This window comes from Polyodon spathula, chromosome 22, assembly GCF_017654505.1.
Source record: "Polyodon spathula isolate WHYD16114869_AA chromosome 22, ASM1765450v1, whole genome shotgun sequence".
Lineage (NCBI taxonomy): Eukaryota > Metazoa > Chordata > Actinopteri > Acipenseriformes > Polyodontidae > Polyodon > Polyodon spathula.
In genome coordinates, this window is record NC_054555.1 from 26,929,707 (window position 1) to 26,945,462 (window position 15,756).

General features: G+C 44.1%; 1 protein-coding gene across 2 annotated transcripts in view; it reads left to right on the forward strand.

The window, feature by feature from the left end:
- LOC121297314 (protein FAM222A-like) overlaps window positions 1–15,035 on the forward strand; it is a 47,087-nt gene extending 32,052 nt beyond the window's left edge. For both annotated transcript variants that reach the window (XM_041223560.1, XM_041223559.1), the window contains exon 3: window positions 7,078–15,035. In XM_041223560.1, the coding sequence (XP_041079494.1) occupies window positions 7,078–8,522 (1,445 nt within the window). In that variant the 3' untranslated portion in view covers window positions 8,523–15,035. The remainder of the gene's footprint in view (window positions 1–7,077) is intronic.
- The last annotated feature ends 721 nt before the right edge of the window (window positions 15,036–15,756 follow it).

Here is a 15,756-nt window from a genome sequence, read left to right on the forward strand (position 1 = left end):
TTGAATTGCATTTCAACTGAGCTTCTTATTGTGGCGTAATAAACCAAGGCTTTTCCCAAGCTCTTGCGTAACTCTGCCTTGCTGGTCTGCTTTCCCCTACTGCATCTCACAAACCGCATATTCAAACTTACATTTTAGCTGTGCAGCACATTTCTTGGGTTATGTAGTGAATCTTCTTTCTGTTTCCAGAATTATTGCTCTTGTGATCTGCATGTCTCCAAGCCCCCTATGTGTTTTAGGAGCTTGTTAGCCGTCATCATTTTCAGTACACCATGAAGATTAAGTACATCTCTCTATCCCTATGAAAATCTTGCATTTTACTTGAATTTATGTTCTCTTTAATGCGTCAGGACAAACGGTACCCATATTGTAATCAGTTACTGACAATTCTTCGAGTTGTCAGCTGCAGGCTCCTGGCCCGGGACTGGCTGCTGTTGTGAAAGTGGTGAGCTAGCTGTGAGAGAGAGGCTGGAACACAAATCAGTTCACAGACCCGTGAAGTGCACATCGCCGGCGCTAATCAGACATGACAGCACTGGCTGGTGTGCCAGTCCTAGTCCGGAACGTTTTTCTGTTTGTGCCGAGCTTCTAGGCTCCACTGGGCGGCCCAAGCTGCTTCCCCTTGTACCGAGGAGCTTGCGATGGGGACTCCGACAACTCGTGAAACAGGCGAAGGGTACTGAAGCTATTGGGACTTTTCCTTACAGTTTAAGATGTCATGAGCTGATTGCAGTTGAAACTGCAAGAATGTGAAGAAGGCGGGTCCCCTCAGCAGTGTCTGTCATTGAAAAACTAAAAGCCGGCTGAGCACCAGGATAGCTCTCAAGGATTCTCAATGTAAAAAAAACTAGACTGCCCACGAGCTCCACTCTGTGATGTAGTTCTGCTTTAAGCCGTAACATCTAATAGTGTGTCCAACACACCTGGGCTCAATTCCAGCTGCTGTGCAATTCGTAATTCATTGCAATTAAAATGTAACGTTAACCTTCTTGTATTCTGAAAATTCTTGTATTTTCCACCCCATTTGCTTGAAAAAAAAAAAAAGTTTTATATAGTCGATTTTCTGAATTTGTACCTGTAATTATTAGTAATGTTAATGTGTGTAGTCATTTTTTATGTAACTTTTTTGTGTAATTGCAATTTATAATTACTGCAGCCTAATTGTCATTCAACAAAATAGCATTGTTGGCTTAATAAAACAACCCTGCTGTAACTAATGATAATTGACCCCAGGTCTGGTACCCAAAATACAAAGATAGAATGAAACCATATATTGTGTGTGTGCATGTAGTGTGAGATTGCTGCTGTTTGTAAAGGAGGTCCATATGGAATGTGCAGAGCTGGCTCCTTTGCTTTCCCACGCTGTTTGTTCTCCTCTGCTAGCCGGTTTGAGATGAGAGCATGCAGCGGCCGCGCTCGTCTAATACCTCCGAGCGGAGACAAATGGAAAGTGACACTTGTGTGTGTAGAATGGTATTTGTGCCGACGCTTCGTCTGCAGATAATAAAGTGTTCGCCCCGAGGTGACTGCGTTCAGCGAGCGCCTCCGATGAAACTCATTTACTCAACAGAGGGAGAGAAAGGAAAGAAAACCCAGACTCCTCTGAAATGACAGAGTTACCGGAAGGAATAGAAAATAGAGGGCAGTCGAATGGATGTGAAGGCATGGTTTAGGTTGTTTTGAATATCGGTTGTTTGTTTTTTGGGTGGGTGGGAGCGCCATTCATGGTGCAGAATACCTCATTACCCCAGCCCAGTTTGAGACTGCTACAAACAATTGTCACTGCTGTACAACAGTAAGGTGTGGTTTATTTTTGTTTTTCGCACATTTAGTTTAGGGGCTGCGATAACAGATTCATTTTGTTTATACATAAAAAAAGACAACTGCACCAAACACACACTGTACACAACATCAGATCCCATGAATAACTCAATGCATACCCCAGCGTTTCACATACACTCCCTTGCATGTAAACCCTTTTTCACACAGACACTTACCTGCTCACACACTCCCACACACTGCCTTAGCAGCACAGCCTGTGGTTTTGTGCTCTACCTGTGCTGAGACGGAAGCTGCTGCCTGTCGGCGCTCTCTCTCTCTCTGTCTCTCCTTGCTCTTATCGGCGCTCTCTGCTCTATCAACGCCATCGCCTCGGCTGCTGCTCCTCTCCCCATCTCTCGCTGCAGCTCTGTGGTCGTCCAGAACACATCGATGGCCTAGATAGATTGAGAGATTGGGGCTGCAGCTGCTGAGCTCGGAGCAGGGGGTGAAGGAGCATGCCTCGGAACCACAGCAGGCATCAGAACTCCCCCCTTCACACTAACTGATCAGGGCTGTGGCTTCCTACCAAGCACACAGCTCTCTGGCAGAGACGAGACTGCAACATTACCGCTTGGGTCACGAAAGAGAGATAAGAGGTGCTATTTTTTATTTTTACAAAGAGCTATGCACTACCGGTGTGCTTTTTTTTTGTTTCCTTTAGTTCTATTCCTGGTTTTACTATGAGGGTAATTGGACACACCTGCACTTGTTACTTGCACACTGGAGCTAATCAGCCTTGTATTAGAACCTAGAATGGGGTGAAACAGCTATCAAATGGGAGTCTTTTTACATCCCTGTAGATTATTGTTGGGGGGGGGGTCCTTCTATCCTAGTGGTGTTAAAAACAGCTCTATGCTTTATTTGCATTTACCAAAGGTTGTCAATTCCCACACCCAATTATAAGAATTTATTGAAACTGTCCCACGACGTCTCTTTTAAAATGTGGGTCAATCTCTGCTCTGTCAATCACGTTCACCTGTTCCCCAACTACTTTCCCCCATTCCAGACTGAAAAGTAAAATCTCGCAAAAAATGAATCATGCAGTATAAGTTTCTCCAGTGCAGTGTAAGGACAACAGCTTTTAAATAGAGTAAAGTTTTCCAACGATGGCATAGTGAGAACGGAAATCCGAGTTTGTGTTCATTTAGCCCAGGGTGACTGGGGTATTTATTGAAAAACAGACCTTGATGAATCATCTTTAGTATTTAAAACATGCCTTGTGGGCCCTAAGATGAATCGCCTTGTCTACGTTTAGAACCAGGTCAATAATGCCGGTGAAATAAAGCCTGTTTGCCCCACTATTCAAAAGAGGGTCTGGTGATTGTCGCAGACGCTTCTCCACTTAATGTTGACAGGAAACTCCTGTGGTGTTCATGAGGCTTCATTGGCAAACAGCTGAGCAAGCTGACCACGTCTATTATTTGAATTGAGAGACCGGGTTGCGCTTCTCTGGGACCGTGTTTCAGGGGGGGCCTTGTGGTTATCCCTGCCTAATGTAGCTGCGCTTAGTGAATTAAAGCAGCAGTGGTTTAAGCAGAATAGAAGCTGGATTAATTGTGAGGGCCTTAACAGCTGGCTCAATCAGGGCCTATTGTGTTCATACAAACAGTTGTCACGGCAATTGAGGTCTAGCTTTAATCGGTCTGTGCCAGCTGACCCCTCCATTAACACAAGGCAGGTATTGTTCAGGGTGCTATAGTCTTTTCTGCCTTTGCATTCCGATTTAAGCTTAGAGGGTGAAAACATTAAAAAAAAAAAAAAAAAAAAAAAAACGCCAAAAGAAAACGGAACAATAGATTTGGTTAGGTCAGCCTTCCTTCATTTAAGGCTCATCTCTCCCCCTATTTTCCTATATCCCTGTCTCAATTTAATTGTTGACATTGATTAAGTGTTGCCCAAGATATCATACCGCAGGTTGAATTATAACATCTGTTTTATCTTGCAGTTCCCTTTTTATCGCCTTGCTCTTAAAATCAATAAAAAAAAATAAAAATTCCCTGAATTTTTTTCAAAGCAATAACTCGCAAAGCCAAGTGCCGCTAAACCGCATTTGAACACCCTGGACTGTGTTATTGGGCTTACAAACAACATGCCCATCCTATCGCACCCTTATTAAAGTAATAGATTGTCCAATTAATCTGAGTGGTTCAAAAAGTTCCAAGCTGTACTGTTACAGAGCCATATTTACAGAGGATGGAATACTTGTTCGTCCGTGAGATTGCTCCCATTTTATAAACTTGAATATATCGTACTACGCAGGTAGACTTTATGCAGATGTCTCGGCCAACGCATTCTTATTATTATAATTACCTTTTCTCCCGCTCTCCCCTCTCTCTCTCTCTCTCTCTGGCCTTCTCTATGAGCCACAGCTGCCTTTTGATTATCGCAATTACAAAGATCCTTTTTTAAAAAAAAAAAGCTCAAATTAATGTCTTTTTCATTTTCTTTTCTTTCAAAACCCGGCTTCTTTTGCTGCTTCTCGTAATCTGCCTTCTGAAATGAGTTCATCAGAATTCAGCGCATGTCAGTGGCTAATTAGCAGCGTGTTAATTGAGTATTCAGGATCTTGCCACCCCAAGGACAGCCGAGCCTGCATGAAGGAGAATGCAGCTGTGAGCGCTTCACAAATCAAAGGCTGTCTATTTTGGGGGAGGGGGTACCCCCTTTGTGATCTATTACCCCCCCCACACGCACAACCTTTAAGCGAGTTAATAATACATGGCTGTACAGAGATAGCCTGACTTGGTCTCACTGGAAGATGGCCCTGTAAATTCTGCACTTACGAGTCCAAATCTTTTGTCTCCCGGCTCTTGACACTAAACATTAAGCCACTATCCAGTACTATTTTTCACGATGCATGTTTTGCTGTTTGGTTATAAGAAGCCAATAGATAGATGGAGAGATAAGGGACTGCTATCTGAAGCCTTTGCTGTATGAGGTTACTGTACTGTTTAGTGTAAGGATTACTCAGCCAGCACTGTTTAGCAGCTCCCCAGAACTGTGTATGGCCATGTTTAGTATAAGGATATCTCGTGGAACAGCCAGCCAGTTGGTGTGTGTGTGTGTGTGCGCGCGCGCACGTACATGCTCACTGGAAGAATTAGACTGTGCTGTTTTGAGGTATAAGAATTAAACTTCTAAAGCTGGCTGGAAAAAACCTGTCAGTAAAGCCTGCCAGGTAGCGTGACTACACAGCATTACAGTTAGTGTGAACTCGAAGGGCCGCGGAGTCAGCTGGATACAAAACATGTGAGACCGAGTTTGCCTTTCGCTCGCCACCAGAGCGACTTCTGGGCCTAATAACATCAAACCTTTGTGCTGGGGAGATGTTTTAAAAAAAAACCTCTAATCTCCGTAGCCTGTAAAGGGTGAAACCCTTTGAAGTCAGGCTGGCATTTGAAGCTTTAAATGTTTACAAATGGCAGGAGAGGGAGAGAGATAGTGAGCGTGAGGGAGTGCGCAAGTTCTAAAAGATTACCCTGCCCTCAAATTAGTGCTTCCCACCACTGCGACTACTAAATAATAGTACAAAAATCTCCCTTATTTTGCTTTGAGTTTGTTTAGACAGCTGTCCTCTAAGGAGATGGCCTGATTACCTCTAGTTGTGTGTGTTGGTAGGTAGGAGTTTCAGAGTACAGTACATTACTGGTGCAGAAAGGTTCCTGCAGCATGTGAGCACTGCAACACTATCCTGCCTCTCTTTTCCATTTTAAACACACAGTGGTTTTCCTTTATTGGATAGATCTTGTAGGTTTTTAATCATTTTCACAGTTGGAGGCTCATTGGGTGCTTGAAATGAAGTCTGAGTGAGAGCGTGAATGGGAACAACAAATGAGTTCTGGCTGTAGAGCATTGGGGAGTCGCTAAAATGGTTTTGTTAGAAGAAAATAAATTAGTTTATTTTTTGTTTCTTCTTCCTAGTCTCAATGGCTTTAGCTGCTAAGGGTGTTATCACAGTTAATTGTAAAATTGCGTAAGTCTCAATCGATTTGTTTTGGGTGCTTGTAATTTGCACTTGTTTGATGTATTACTTGTAAATGGAGCACTTGCCTTTTTTCTTCTTTTTTTTGTAGCGGTGAGCTAAGTAGCCATGAAATTGCCTGAATAATGTAGTTTAAATCCAATCTCACAGAGAGGTCCCCATCCCCCCACCAACCCTTTGGTTCCTCTTGAGATTCCCATTCCCTGCACTTGAGTCTGTCTCAGGCTCATTAACCACTGGCTTTATAAATAAGGGACAGTGTGGGGCCGTGCCTGGTGTTTGATCACCACTGAATTGAAAGCTGGGATCTGGGATTAGGGTTAGGGAGATCTGGAGTCTGGGGGTTCTCTAGCAGTGAATGGGGGTGTGCAGAGAAGATTATTATTTTGGTTAGGAGTGCAGTCCAACCGCAACAAACCAGAGGAACAAAAGCTTAACCATCGGCTTTCAGACAGAACGATGGCCCAAGGCAGCGATTGTCAGAAATCGGGTGTTTTTTCCGCGAAAGCTAAATTAGCCGATGAGTCAAGAACACTGCAGCCCCTCTCTTTCTGATCAAAGCTGTCGACTAGTTTTGATCTCCACTTTGATGTAAACAGCTTACATGTTCTTAATGGTTTCATCGTTGCAGGCAGCTCTTGTGGTCTCGGAAAGAAACTACACAAAACTGGAGCTTAGGGATGTGGGAGTGTGTTTTGTTTTTGTGTACAGTAGTTGCGGTGGGGGTGTGTGCTTGTTTTCAAATACAGAAGTGGTTTTCCTTTTACCACTTTGTACAAGTATTGCACTGAAGTACAAAGGTTTGGTAAATGATGCCCATAGTCAGTCATTGATAAATGTAGTGCCAGTATTGAAATTTCCACTTCTTCTTTCATTAGGTCTGCTCTGATATAAACATTTAGGAGGCTAAGTGACTGAGGGCTGACGCTGAGGATCAGGAGTCTGGAGACCTTGGTTTTGAATCTCAATTAGGCCACGGAAACTAAATTGACTGTTTTAACTCGGGATTTCCCAGGACAGTACTGATAATTTTATATTAAAAAAATAAGTCAGAATTAATTTTAAGTGCTCTGATTTAACAATGCCTAAGGTACAGAACTGAGTTTTACCAGCTGCAAGTTTCAATGGATAAATTGCCATAAGGATATATAAAAGACTTTTCAGTTAAAAAAATATATTAAACCTATGACTAAAACTGATTGATAAATTGCATCTGTCAGCATTTCTACTGTAAGCAGTTTAAGTGACGGATGTTTGTTTGTTTTCTGTTGCAGGTGAGCTGGTAGCGCCCATGCATTCCCCTCGGTACCCCAGCACGGCTGAGCTAGATGCCTACGCACAGAAGACAGCCAGCAGCCCCCTGTCCATCAAGATCTTCCCCACCAATATCAGGGTACCCCAGCACAAGCACCTTAACCGGACTGTCAACGGCTATGACACCACGGGCCAGCGCTACAGCCCCTACCCACACCTGCACACGGGCGGCTACAACGGCCTGCTCGCCATCGTCAAGACCACGCCCCCCATGACAACGGGAAAGGGCGTGGTAAAAAACTCGGAGGGCAAGCGGACTAAGCTGTCCCCGGCCCAGATTGCAGCGGCCCCTTATCCTCCACCAAGCAGCAGCACTTTATCCCAGGGCAACGGGCAGATACAGTACAGCACAGGCCACTCCAAACCCCCTGAAGCTCCCACAGTACCGGTACCTCCTAATGTCACTCTGGCTGCTTCCGCTATCCCCATTGCAGGTGGCCGTGGCTTGGCCTTACCCCCGCATTCGAACCTGCCCTCCATTCAGAGCATCATCTACCAGATTAACCAGCACTGCCAGGCCCAGGCTCTGCAGCAGGTATGCCAGGGGGTGGTGGTGCCGGCAACAACCGCCAACCCCAGCCCAGCAAAACAGGTGGCGGGAGCTTCTGCAAACTCTTCTGGCAACATGGCAGGCTTCCCTGGCGGCATGATGGCCCAGAGCGGTTTGGCCTACACTGGGGCGGTGTTGCCTACACAGGGGGCTGAGCTTGTCAAAGCTGGGGCAGCCTATATGGACAGCATGGATTATATTATCTGGCAGCAAAAGCAGCAGCTGCAGCAGCAGCAGCAGCATCAGCAGCAGCAGCAGCAGCAGCATCATCAGGCTGCACTGAGGATGTACAGTGCCGGGAGCGGAGGAGGTGGAGTCATTAGCAAATCTCCGGAAACGTGTGTGCCGGGGAGCGCGCTGGGGGTGGTCGGCAGCGCCCTGGTATCCTCCAGGCCTTACGCCCTGACTGCAAGTGCCGGTTGGCTGGACAAAGTGAGCTCCTCTCCGGTGAACTGCGCTGGCATGCACGGCAACTTCTCGGTGGGCCAGTACTTTGCCCCTCCTTGGAACAGCGTGCTGGTGACCCCCGACAGCGACTGTTACAACCCCCATGACATTGTGGGGGCCAACACTGGGGGCGGCGGGGGGCACAGAGAGCTGAGTTTCCCCAACCATCACCATCATCATCACCACCACCACCCCTCTGACAGCGGCCTGTGCTGCAGCCTGCCCAGCAAGACCCTCTGCAACACCTCCATCCTGAGCAGCAGCCTCCAGTCGCTGGAGTACCTCATCAACGACATCCACCCTCCCTGCATCAAGGAGCAGATGCTGGGCAAAGGCTACGAGACAGTGTCGGTGCCTAGGCTATTGGATCACCAGCACGCTCACATTCGACTGCCGGTATATAGATAAAAAAAAATATAAAAAAGTAAATAACATTGAAACAAAAAAACTAAGAAAAAAAGTTATTAAAACAGTAAAGGAGATCTTTATTATATATAAATATCTATAGATATGCGATTGGCACTGCTTTGAAAAGAGAAGGATGGGTAATAAGGTGGACTGATTCGTCATGGAGATGGTTCCGCAGCTCCCCAAGGAGGTGTTGGCTCTAAGGGGCAAAGGTTGAAGGTGAAAGGGGAATAGCACGTGTGTGTGTGTGTCTGGGGTGGTAGGCAGTTGGAATTCAGTTCTGACGCTGGGAAAATTGATTGCTGGTTGGAGTGAGATTTGCTAACGGGGGATGGTTTGCTTTTGCTGGTTTTGTTTTTGTGAGCTTGCTACTGGATGTGGCGCACACAGGTGAAAGAAATATGCACATAAGCGCCCCCTACACCTCGGAGGACCAACACAAAAGCCAAGGCCGTGCAAATGGTTGCAAACAACAAAGAAAAAGAGGGAAGACAAGAATCGTCTTTTGCCGCTACACAGATGAAAGCTGCAAGAACTGTTTTAGTGGGAAAAAAAAAAATTTAATGTGAATTGCACTGCTTGGAGTATAAATGCTAGAAAATGGGTGGGAGGGAGAGCAGGGTGATCTGGAGTAAATATATTTAAGAAACTTGAAAACTTGAACCTGTTTTATTTTTTTTTCAGGTTGATATACAATGTATGTGTTGGCTGCTAAGGGAAAAGGTCTTTATTTCTTATTGCTTATTAGATTTTTCTGTTTCAGGGTTTTAATTGTTGTTTTTTTTTTTTTTTTAATAAGCTGTCTCCAGCTTCCTTGAATGAAACAAGGCTGTTGCTTTTGGTTCTGCAAGAACCGTGGGCTTGAGGTGTTTGGTGGTGCACTAAAAAAAAACAACAAGCAAAAAACAAACCATGTATCATGAATGGTCTCGCCACTGTTCAAATTTACAGGTGTTCCCCAGACTTGGTATGTCTTTGCCTTATTGGGGATATACATTCAAATAAAGTAGAAAAAGATGCCTTTGATTCTCGTTTTTGAATTGGTTCCGAAGGTAGTTTTTAGGTTCATGGGGGTAAGATTGAAGAGCTCAGATTTGATCCTGGTTTATATGGTTTCCACAATCAGAGTTAAGTGCAGAAATCAAATTGTATACGCTGAGGGAAGAGAGAAAGCTCCTTTCTAGTAATAACAGCATGAATGGGATCAGGGAAATGCCACCTTTTGATCCCAGATCAATTCTGAAGGCAGCGGAATTGCATCTTTTGAATTTTGATTGGTTACCCAAGTGATTGGCTTCAGTCCCAGTTGTGCCAGTTTGGAGAGTGTGTGTTTGAGAGAGAGAGAGAGAGATTTACCTTGGAGCCAGTTGTATCCAGTCAAGTGACGGCAATCCAGGATCCAATCAGAACTTGTCTGCCCCCAGCTTCTTTTAAAATTCTTCTAGAAAAAAGACCAGATCTGAGGGTTCTCTTGCGAGTTTTCTTTTGATTAAACATTTTAAATGCGTTTTATTTTCAAGCCGTGACATGTTGGATGTAGTGTATTGCACCATGCACTGGCTTGGGCTTTGCAGACCATTATTAATTAATCTTTTCTACCTGATACTGGTGTATAATGTAGACCTGGGCTGTAATATGAATGTGCTGTATTTATAAGTAAGTATTAAAATGCTTGCCTTTTTAAAAAAAAACTGAACACAATATGATATGGCAGAACAATCCTTGCAAGAGCCTGAGAACCTGAAGATTAACGCTTTTCTTTTAATTTGATCTGTTTGCCCTCATAACCAGGTTCAGTCTTCCTATACAGGCAGACAGACTGAACTAGTACAGACTGTCAGACAATATTTCCCCACTGTTCACATGGCCACTGCTTTTCCCGGTTCGCTTTTGGAAACAAGACATTCAGTCCCTGTGTACTTTTTCTAATCCAGCGTTTTCTTTCTCCATAAACTTCTCTGGATTGCTTTCATCAGTCCTATTTCGTTATGCTAATCAGGACTAAAGCAGGCTTGCCACAACCCGTACTGCACCCAGTGCTCTCTTCAGGAGAGTTGTCTTAAAAGTGATTGATTGAATGATTAACTACTGAGGAAAAACAGGATGGCTTAATTTAATTTTAATGCTGATATAACCCTCCTTCAAGCAAGGCATTGCATTCTGCCACATCTTAGACTCATTAGGGTTACAACTAAAAGAACTAGGGGAGCGACTGTATATCTCTTCCAGATTTACAGAGCAGACAGGAAGCTGTATTGACATTTATTTCAATATGATTGGGAAGATACAAACTCCTGTTTGTTGCACATAAAGCTGATGAGACCTTGGAAGCTGCAGCAGGGCAGTGCTGTATTCGGGCTTGGGAGTCAGGTTTTGTGGTGGGCACCTGTTAGCTTTCACAATCGGATAGTGGGCGGATTTTGCTAGTTTCTGGTATATATTCCATATATTGGAGAGCAAGCTCAATCTGGTTTAGGGAACCTCAGAGAGAGCCGTCCCGCCCTCATTGAGCAGGGGGGTGTGAAATGGCTTGCAGTGCCTGTTTTTATACTAGGACCTAAATAAATGCCCAAGTTTAACAGTGGCGGGACAGCATGGAGCCTCAATACAGCGTCTTTGTCTTCAGTGGATTGAACGATGCACTCGGCTCCACAGAGGGATGGGGTGGGGGTCTTTTTAAAGGCTCCATGCTGTCTGCTGCGGGCACCACGCTCTCTATACCATAACTGTTGATGGGGGGGGGGATATATTCCACCCACAGTGACCCTCTCCACTCTAGCAGTGCAAGCAGATTCCTGACACAAACAATGAGCTGCTCGCATTAGGATAATGGTATTAAATTCCAAATAGAGTTGAGCTCAGAGCTTCACTCATCCACACTGGGTATTCTCAGCTGTTGAAATGCAGTGACATATGGTGGTGTATCATTATCTGAACCCCCTCCCTCTTTACAGGACGGGCCAGTGAAAAACACTTACTGCTTAAACAAGCTGAGAGCCTGTGATTTTCGGGGATAATGCTTAGCGAGGGGTGTCTCAGCCCACACTGCTTCCCAGTCCGTCTGCTCGGACCCCTTGAGTCGTCCTGCTGTCGTTACAAAGCACTTGGTCACGTTGCTTCCTCGTCCCTCAGTTCTGACCTCTTGTTACACATGCCTCTTCAGCTCATACAGTTAAGCCTGTCTGCTGTAGGTTTGACGCACAGTTCACGGTAGAAGATTTCACAGGTGTGAGGTTGTGGAGAGGTGGTTTTGGGTTAAGGGCCTGGTGCGGTTTTTGTTTTGAATTCTTCTGCAGTCCTTGAGGCAAGAGGTTTGTTAGGACCCCTCTCTGCTCGTCTCAGTGTTCGGCCTCAGTGCTTTCAGCCACTACTGGGCCTAGTCTCGGGGAACGGGCTTAAGCAAGCAAGGGGCTCCTCTGTCGGCCTGCAGTGTGCATCTGAGGGTGTAATTAAATCACAGGGAAGAGGAGGCTGTGTTTGTATAAAGTAATAAGTGACTTTACACCAAGAGATCTCAAAGTGCAGTCTGGTTCAGTGCCTGGCTGACAGTGCATATGCATCACTCACCAACCAAATATAGGTAGTATGTGTTATTACAGACAATGTTTTTTTTTTTTTTTAAACTAACCTCTGTACTGTGGTTCCCATATAATGTTTGGCTTAAAACAAAGCAGTCTACCAATACAGTAACTGTTAAAGATATAGCCTGTTTAAGTTTTAATAGCAGTTATACGAGTCTGTAACCTTGTGTAAGTGCCATTGATTTTACTTGCAAATGTATTTTGTAATTCAACACCCCCTAGTGTTGAAATTAGGCATAGCCCCATAACTCAATAGTACACCTTCACGCTCGTCTTTCACTCGCCCTCTTCCTCCTCCCCTTCGCGAGCGCATCGTGTGGCTCACCTCGGCTTGTTTATCCCCCCCAGGAGAGTCACTAATCAGCTTTCCCCCGAAACCTCGGCTACTCGATACGACAACTAACTTCATCAACATTTTCAAGGGCACAGCGTTGAGACAGACAGAGCAAGAGGGATGGAGAGCGCAAATCCTGTGAGGGCAGTGGGGAGGAAGGGCTGCCCAGAAACTGCCTCATTAGCCGGCTTTCTTCCACCCATTTTTCATCTCCTGTTTGGGAGCGACGCGAAAAGAGGGAAAAACTCTGCCTCCATCCTACACAAGACATTGGATTTGTGGATTTATGATGCTGGGTCAATATCTATGCAGATAGGCAGTGTCTGAATGTATTGCACACGCAATGGCTGATTTTGATGACAAGTGGCTAATCAGTTTAAGGATTTCATAAACTCCTATCTCTATATTGACCGATAGGGGAATCTGGCTCCTGATACGATATACGCTCTTTAATTGTGTGTCGAGTCCATAACATTTTATTCAAGGCAATCCAGCCTTGTTCTCACAAGAGATTTGATACAGTTTTGTTTTTTTGTTGTTTTTTTTTCCGCATATTGTGGCTGTGAGAAGCTCAAGGCAAACCAGTGTGTGAATTCAGCAAAAATGAGACACAAAGGAGATAGGCAATGAGGGAAGGGAGGAAAGATGCTGAAAAACAAAGGCAGCTGCTCTCTCTGTGGAAATAAAATTCACCCAGGCCAGCGCTGGCAACAGGGAGGGCTCTGTCCCCCTGGTACCACGCAGCCCCATCCAGCCGTGCTGAGAAATAGCAGGCAGATTTGAAGTGTGCATTGTCCCATTCCGTCTGATTGCTTGTTTGAAAGTTATGCAGTGGCAGGCAGGAAACTAAAAATAATAGATCATCAGCACCTGAACAATGGAAGAATCTAAGCAGACAAACTGTTTATTTGGGTGGGGGGTAATATTATCCTTACTAGCAGTTTGTGGCAATTCTCCTTCTGTTCCGAATACATCAGATTTCCAATCCCACTAGTTCTCATTCTCTCTCTCTCTCTCTCTCATATATGTGACTGTCTCGTCTCCATTAGCTTTTGAAATAGACCCCCTGGTGAAATGCAAACTAAAACTGGAAGAATGGCTTTAAAAGCATGTAATAAGTGAGAAGAGCAATGCTCAGACTCATCGCTCTGCCCTCACAGGCTGTCCGTCACACTCGCACGCACTCTTTTCATTCCTTCGCTCAGTCCAGCACGGAGTGAGGCATGAGGTATTGCACTCCCAAGCCATCCGCAGTCATGCACGTTTTCAAACGGAGGGTATGAAATTCAAAAGAAATATCAAATTATATAATAATCTGCTGTCCTGTTTGGAATATGTATTGTGCATACCCATATTCCAAATACTCCCATAGCCAAAAACATTTCCTATCGCATCCCCAAAAATAGACTAGATCTGTCTACGAAGTGGTATACTGGTTCTGCGGGGAAGATACATTTAAAGTAATCTGCCTCTGGCGCTTCAATATCAACTACGGTTAACAAAGACAAAAAAGGTACATTTCCAATAATGACAGCATAAATACTAGCATAGTAGTTGTGTATTTACTGTCTTAATTGCATGCGGAATTACAAAACAAGTGTGTGGGAGTTAAAGCATTTTTTTCGGCAATTGAACATTTCTTTTTTTTTTTTTAATCAACTAAATGTGAAATAATGCCACATTTAAAATAAAAACATGCCTTTTTTGCATGTGCTGTATGTAGCAAGTCATCCTTACCCGCATACTAAGTCTGGGGAAACCTGCCTTGCAATTTGTTCTTTTCGGCCAATTCAAGGAAACTTAAAAGTTTGCTTTTACAAAGCTCTCTTGATACCTGGGAACAGCCAGTGTCTGGGGTAAAACAACAAATGTATGGAAACACTTTATTTAATCTTCTTTCATTGCTCTCCCTGCAGTATTGTATTTATGTTTTGAAAACTGTACGTTTCCTCAGGATAAATGTATAAAGAAATATGACTTATTTCATTTTTTTTTTTTTTTTAAAGAAGGCTTGAAGATTTAATGGTGGAGCCTGACTCAAAGCTGTAATATCTTTAGCCTTGGGATTCTCAACCCTTGAATGTGCCTACAGCCCCTTTGTCTCCCTGTGATTGCTTACTTTAACCACCCCCCACCCCAAAGTCTTCAAAACCACAGACTTCCCTGAATATTAGCATCATTATTAATAAACTTATTGTACTTTCAGAAAAAAAAAAAATGAATCCCTGCTTTTATCTCAGGACGAAATCTCTTTATTTTAATGTAGATGTTTAATTTATTCTCTCCTCTGTTATTTTTATTATTGTTTGACTTGAAGCAATTAAAGCAAATTCCTTGTCCATTCCGGCCTCTGTCTCCTTTCTGACTTGCTGTGTTTTATTTGAACGTCTTTCCCTCCCCATTGACCTTCAAGAGGCTGCTTTCAGATCTGTGCTGCAGATCAGTGGTGGGCATAAAGAGGATTTCATCTTTCTCTCCTTGTAATCCAGTAATAAACTGGGTCTAGTTTCACAAAGCAGTTCTAGGCAGCAGTCTGCTAAATCCAATTTGCTTCCATTAAAAAAAAATTGAAGAAAATAACACCTATTGTCCTTTAATCATATAGAGTGGATTTCTACTAAACGTTCTCGTTCTGTCTGAAAATACTGTTTTTTGAAACTGGCTAAAATAAGATGGCTTGCTAGCTAGCAGAATGCGAAGTGCTGGTATTGCTTTGTGACACTAGCCCCTGGGCGTCTGTAGCTTATTGGATCGAGCAACTGGGCTCCTGCACAAGTCGGTCTCGCTGGGTGTCGGTACGTGCAGTGTACTGGGCCAGAGTTTTCTCTTGGAATAAATCCTTTGGATTTTCAAACTATTATCTGCATTGAAGGGAGTGTAGCACATGATTTGCTGAAGGCCTGAAATCTCCCAAACAGCCTCCCATTCAGTGAATTTAGAAAACTAAACCGAGACTGAAAAACTAAACCCATTGAAAAAGGTATAGTCCCCGAGTCTACTCCTCTGAAATACAAGCTCGGGGGGGGGGTTACAGGAATGTTTTGTGAATTTTAGACAGCGCTTAATTGTTAGAAAATTACGGCTGTAAACACTGTTTTTTTTTTTTTTCTTTTTCCCTACAGTAATTATGTTAAATAATAATTACCTTCGTGCTGGAAAAAATTACCCTCAGCTGCGTATTTGTTTGTGCTGTTTTCTCATTCAGACCTGCTCCTCACAAGGTCACCATGTGACAGAGATTGGGGGGGGGGGGGCTGAATTCTCTGCTGTAATCTTGTTTTTCAGCCTTCAGATAAGACGTTGAAAGCAGGTCCCATCT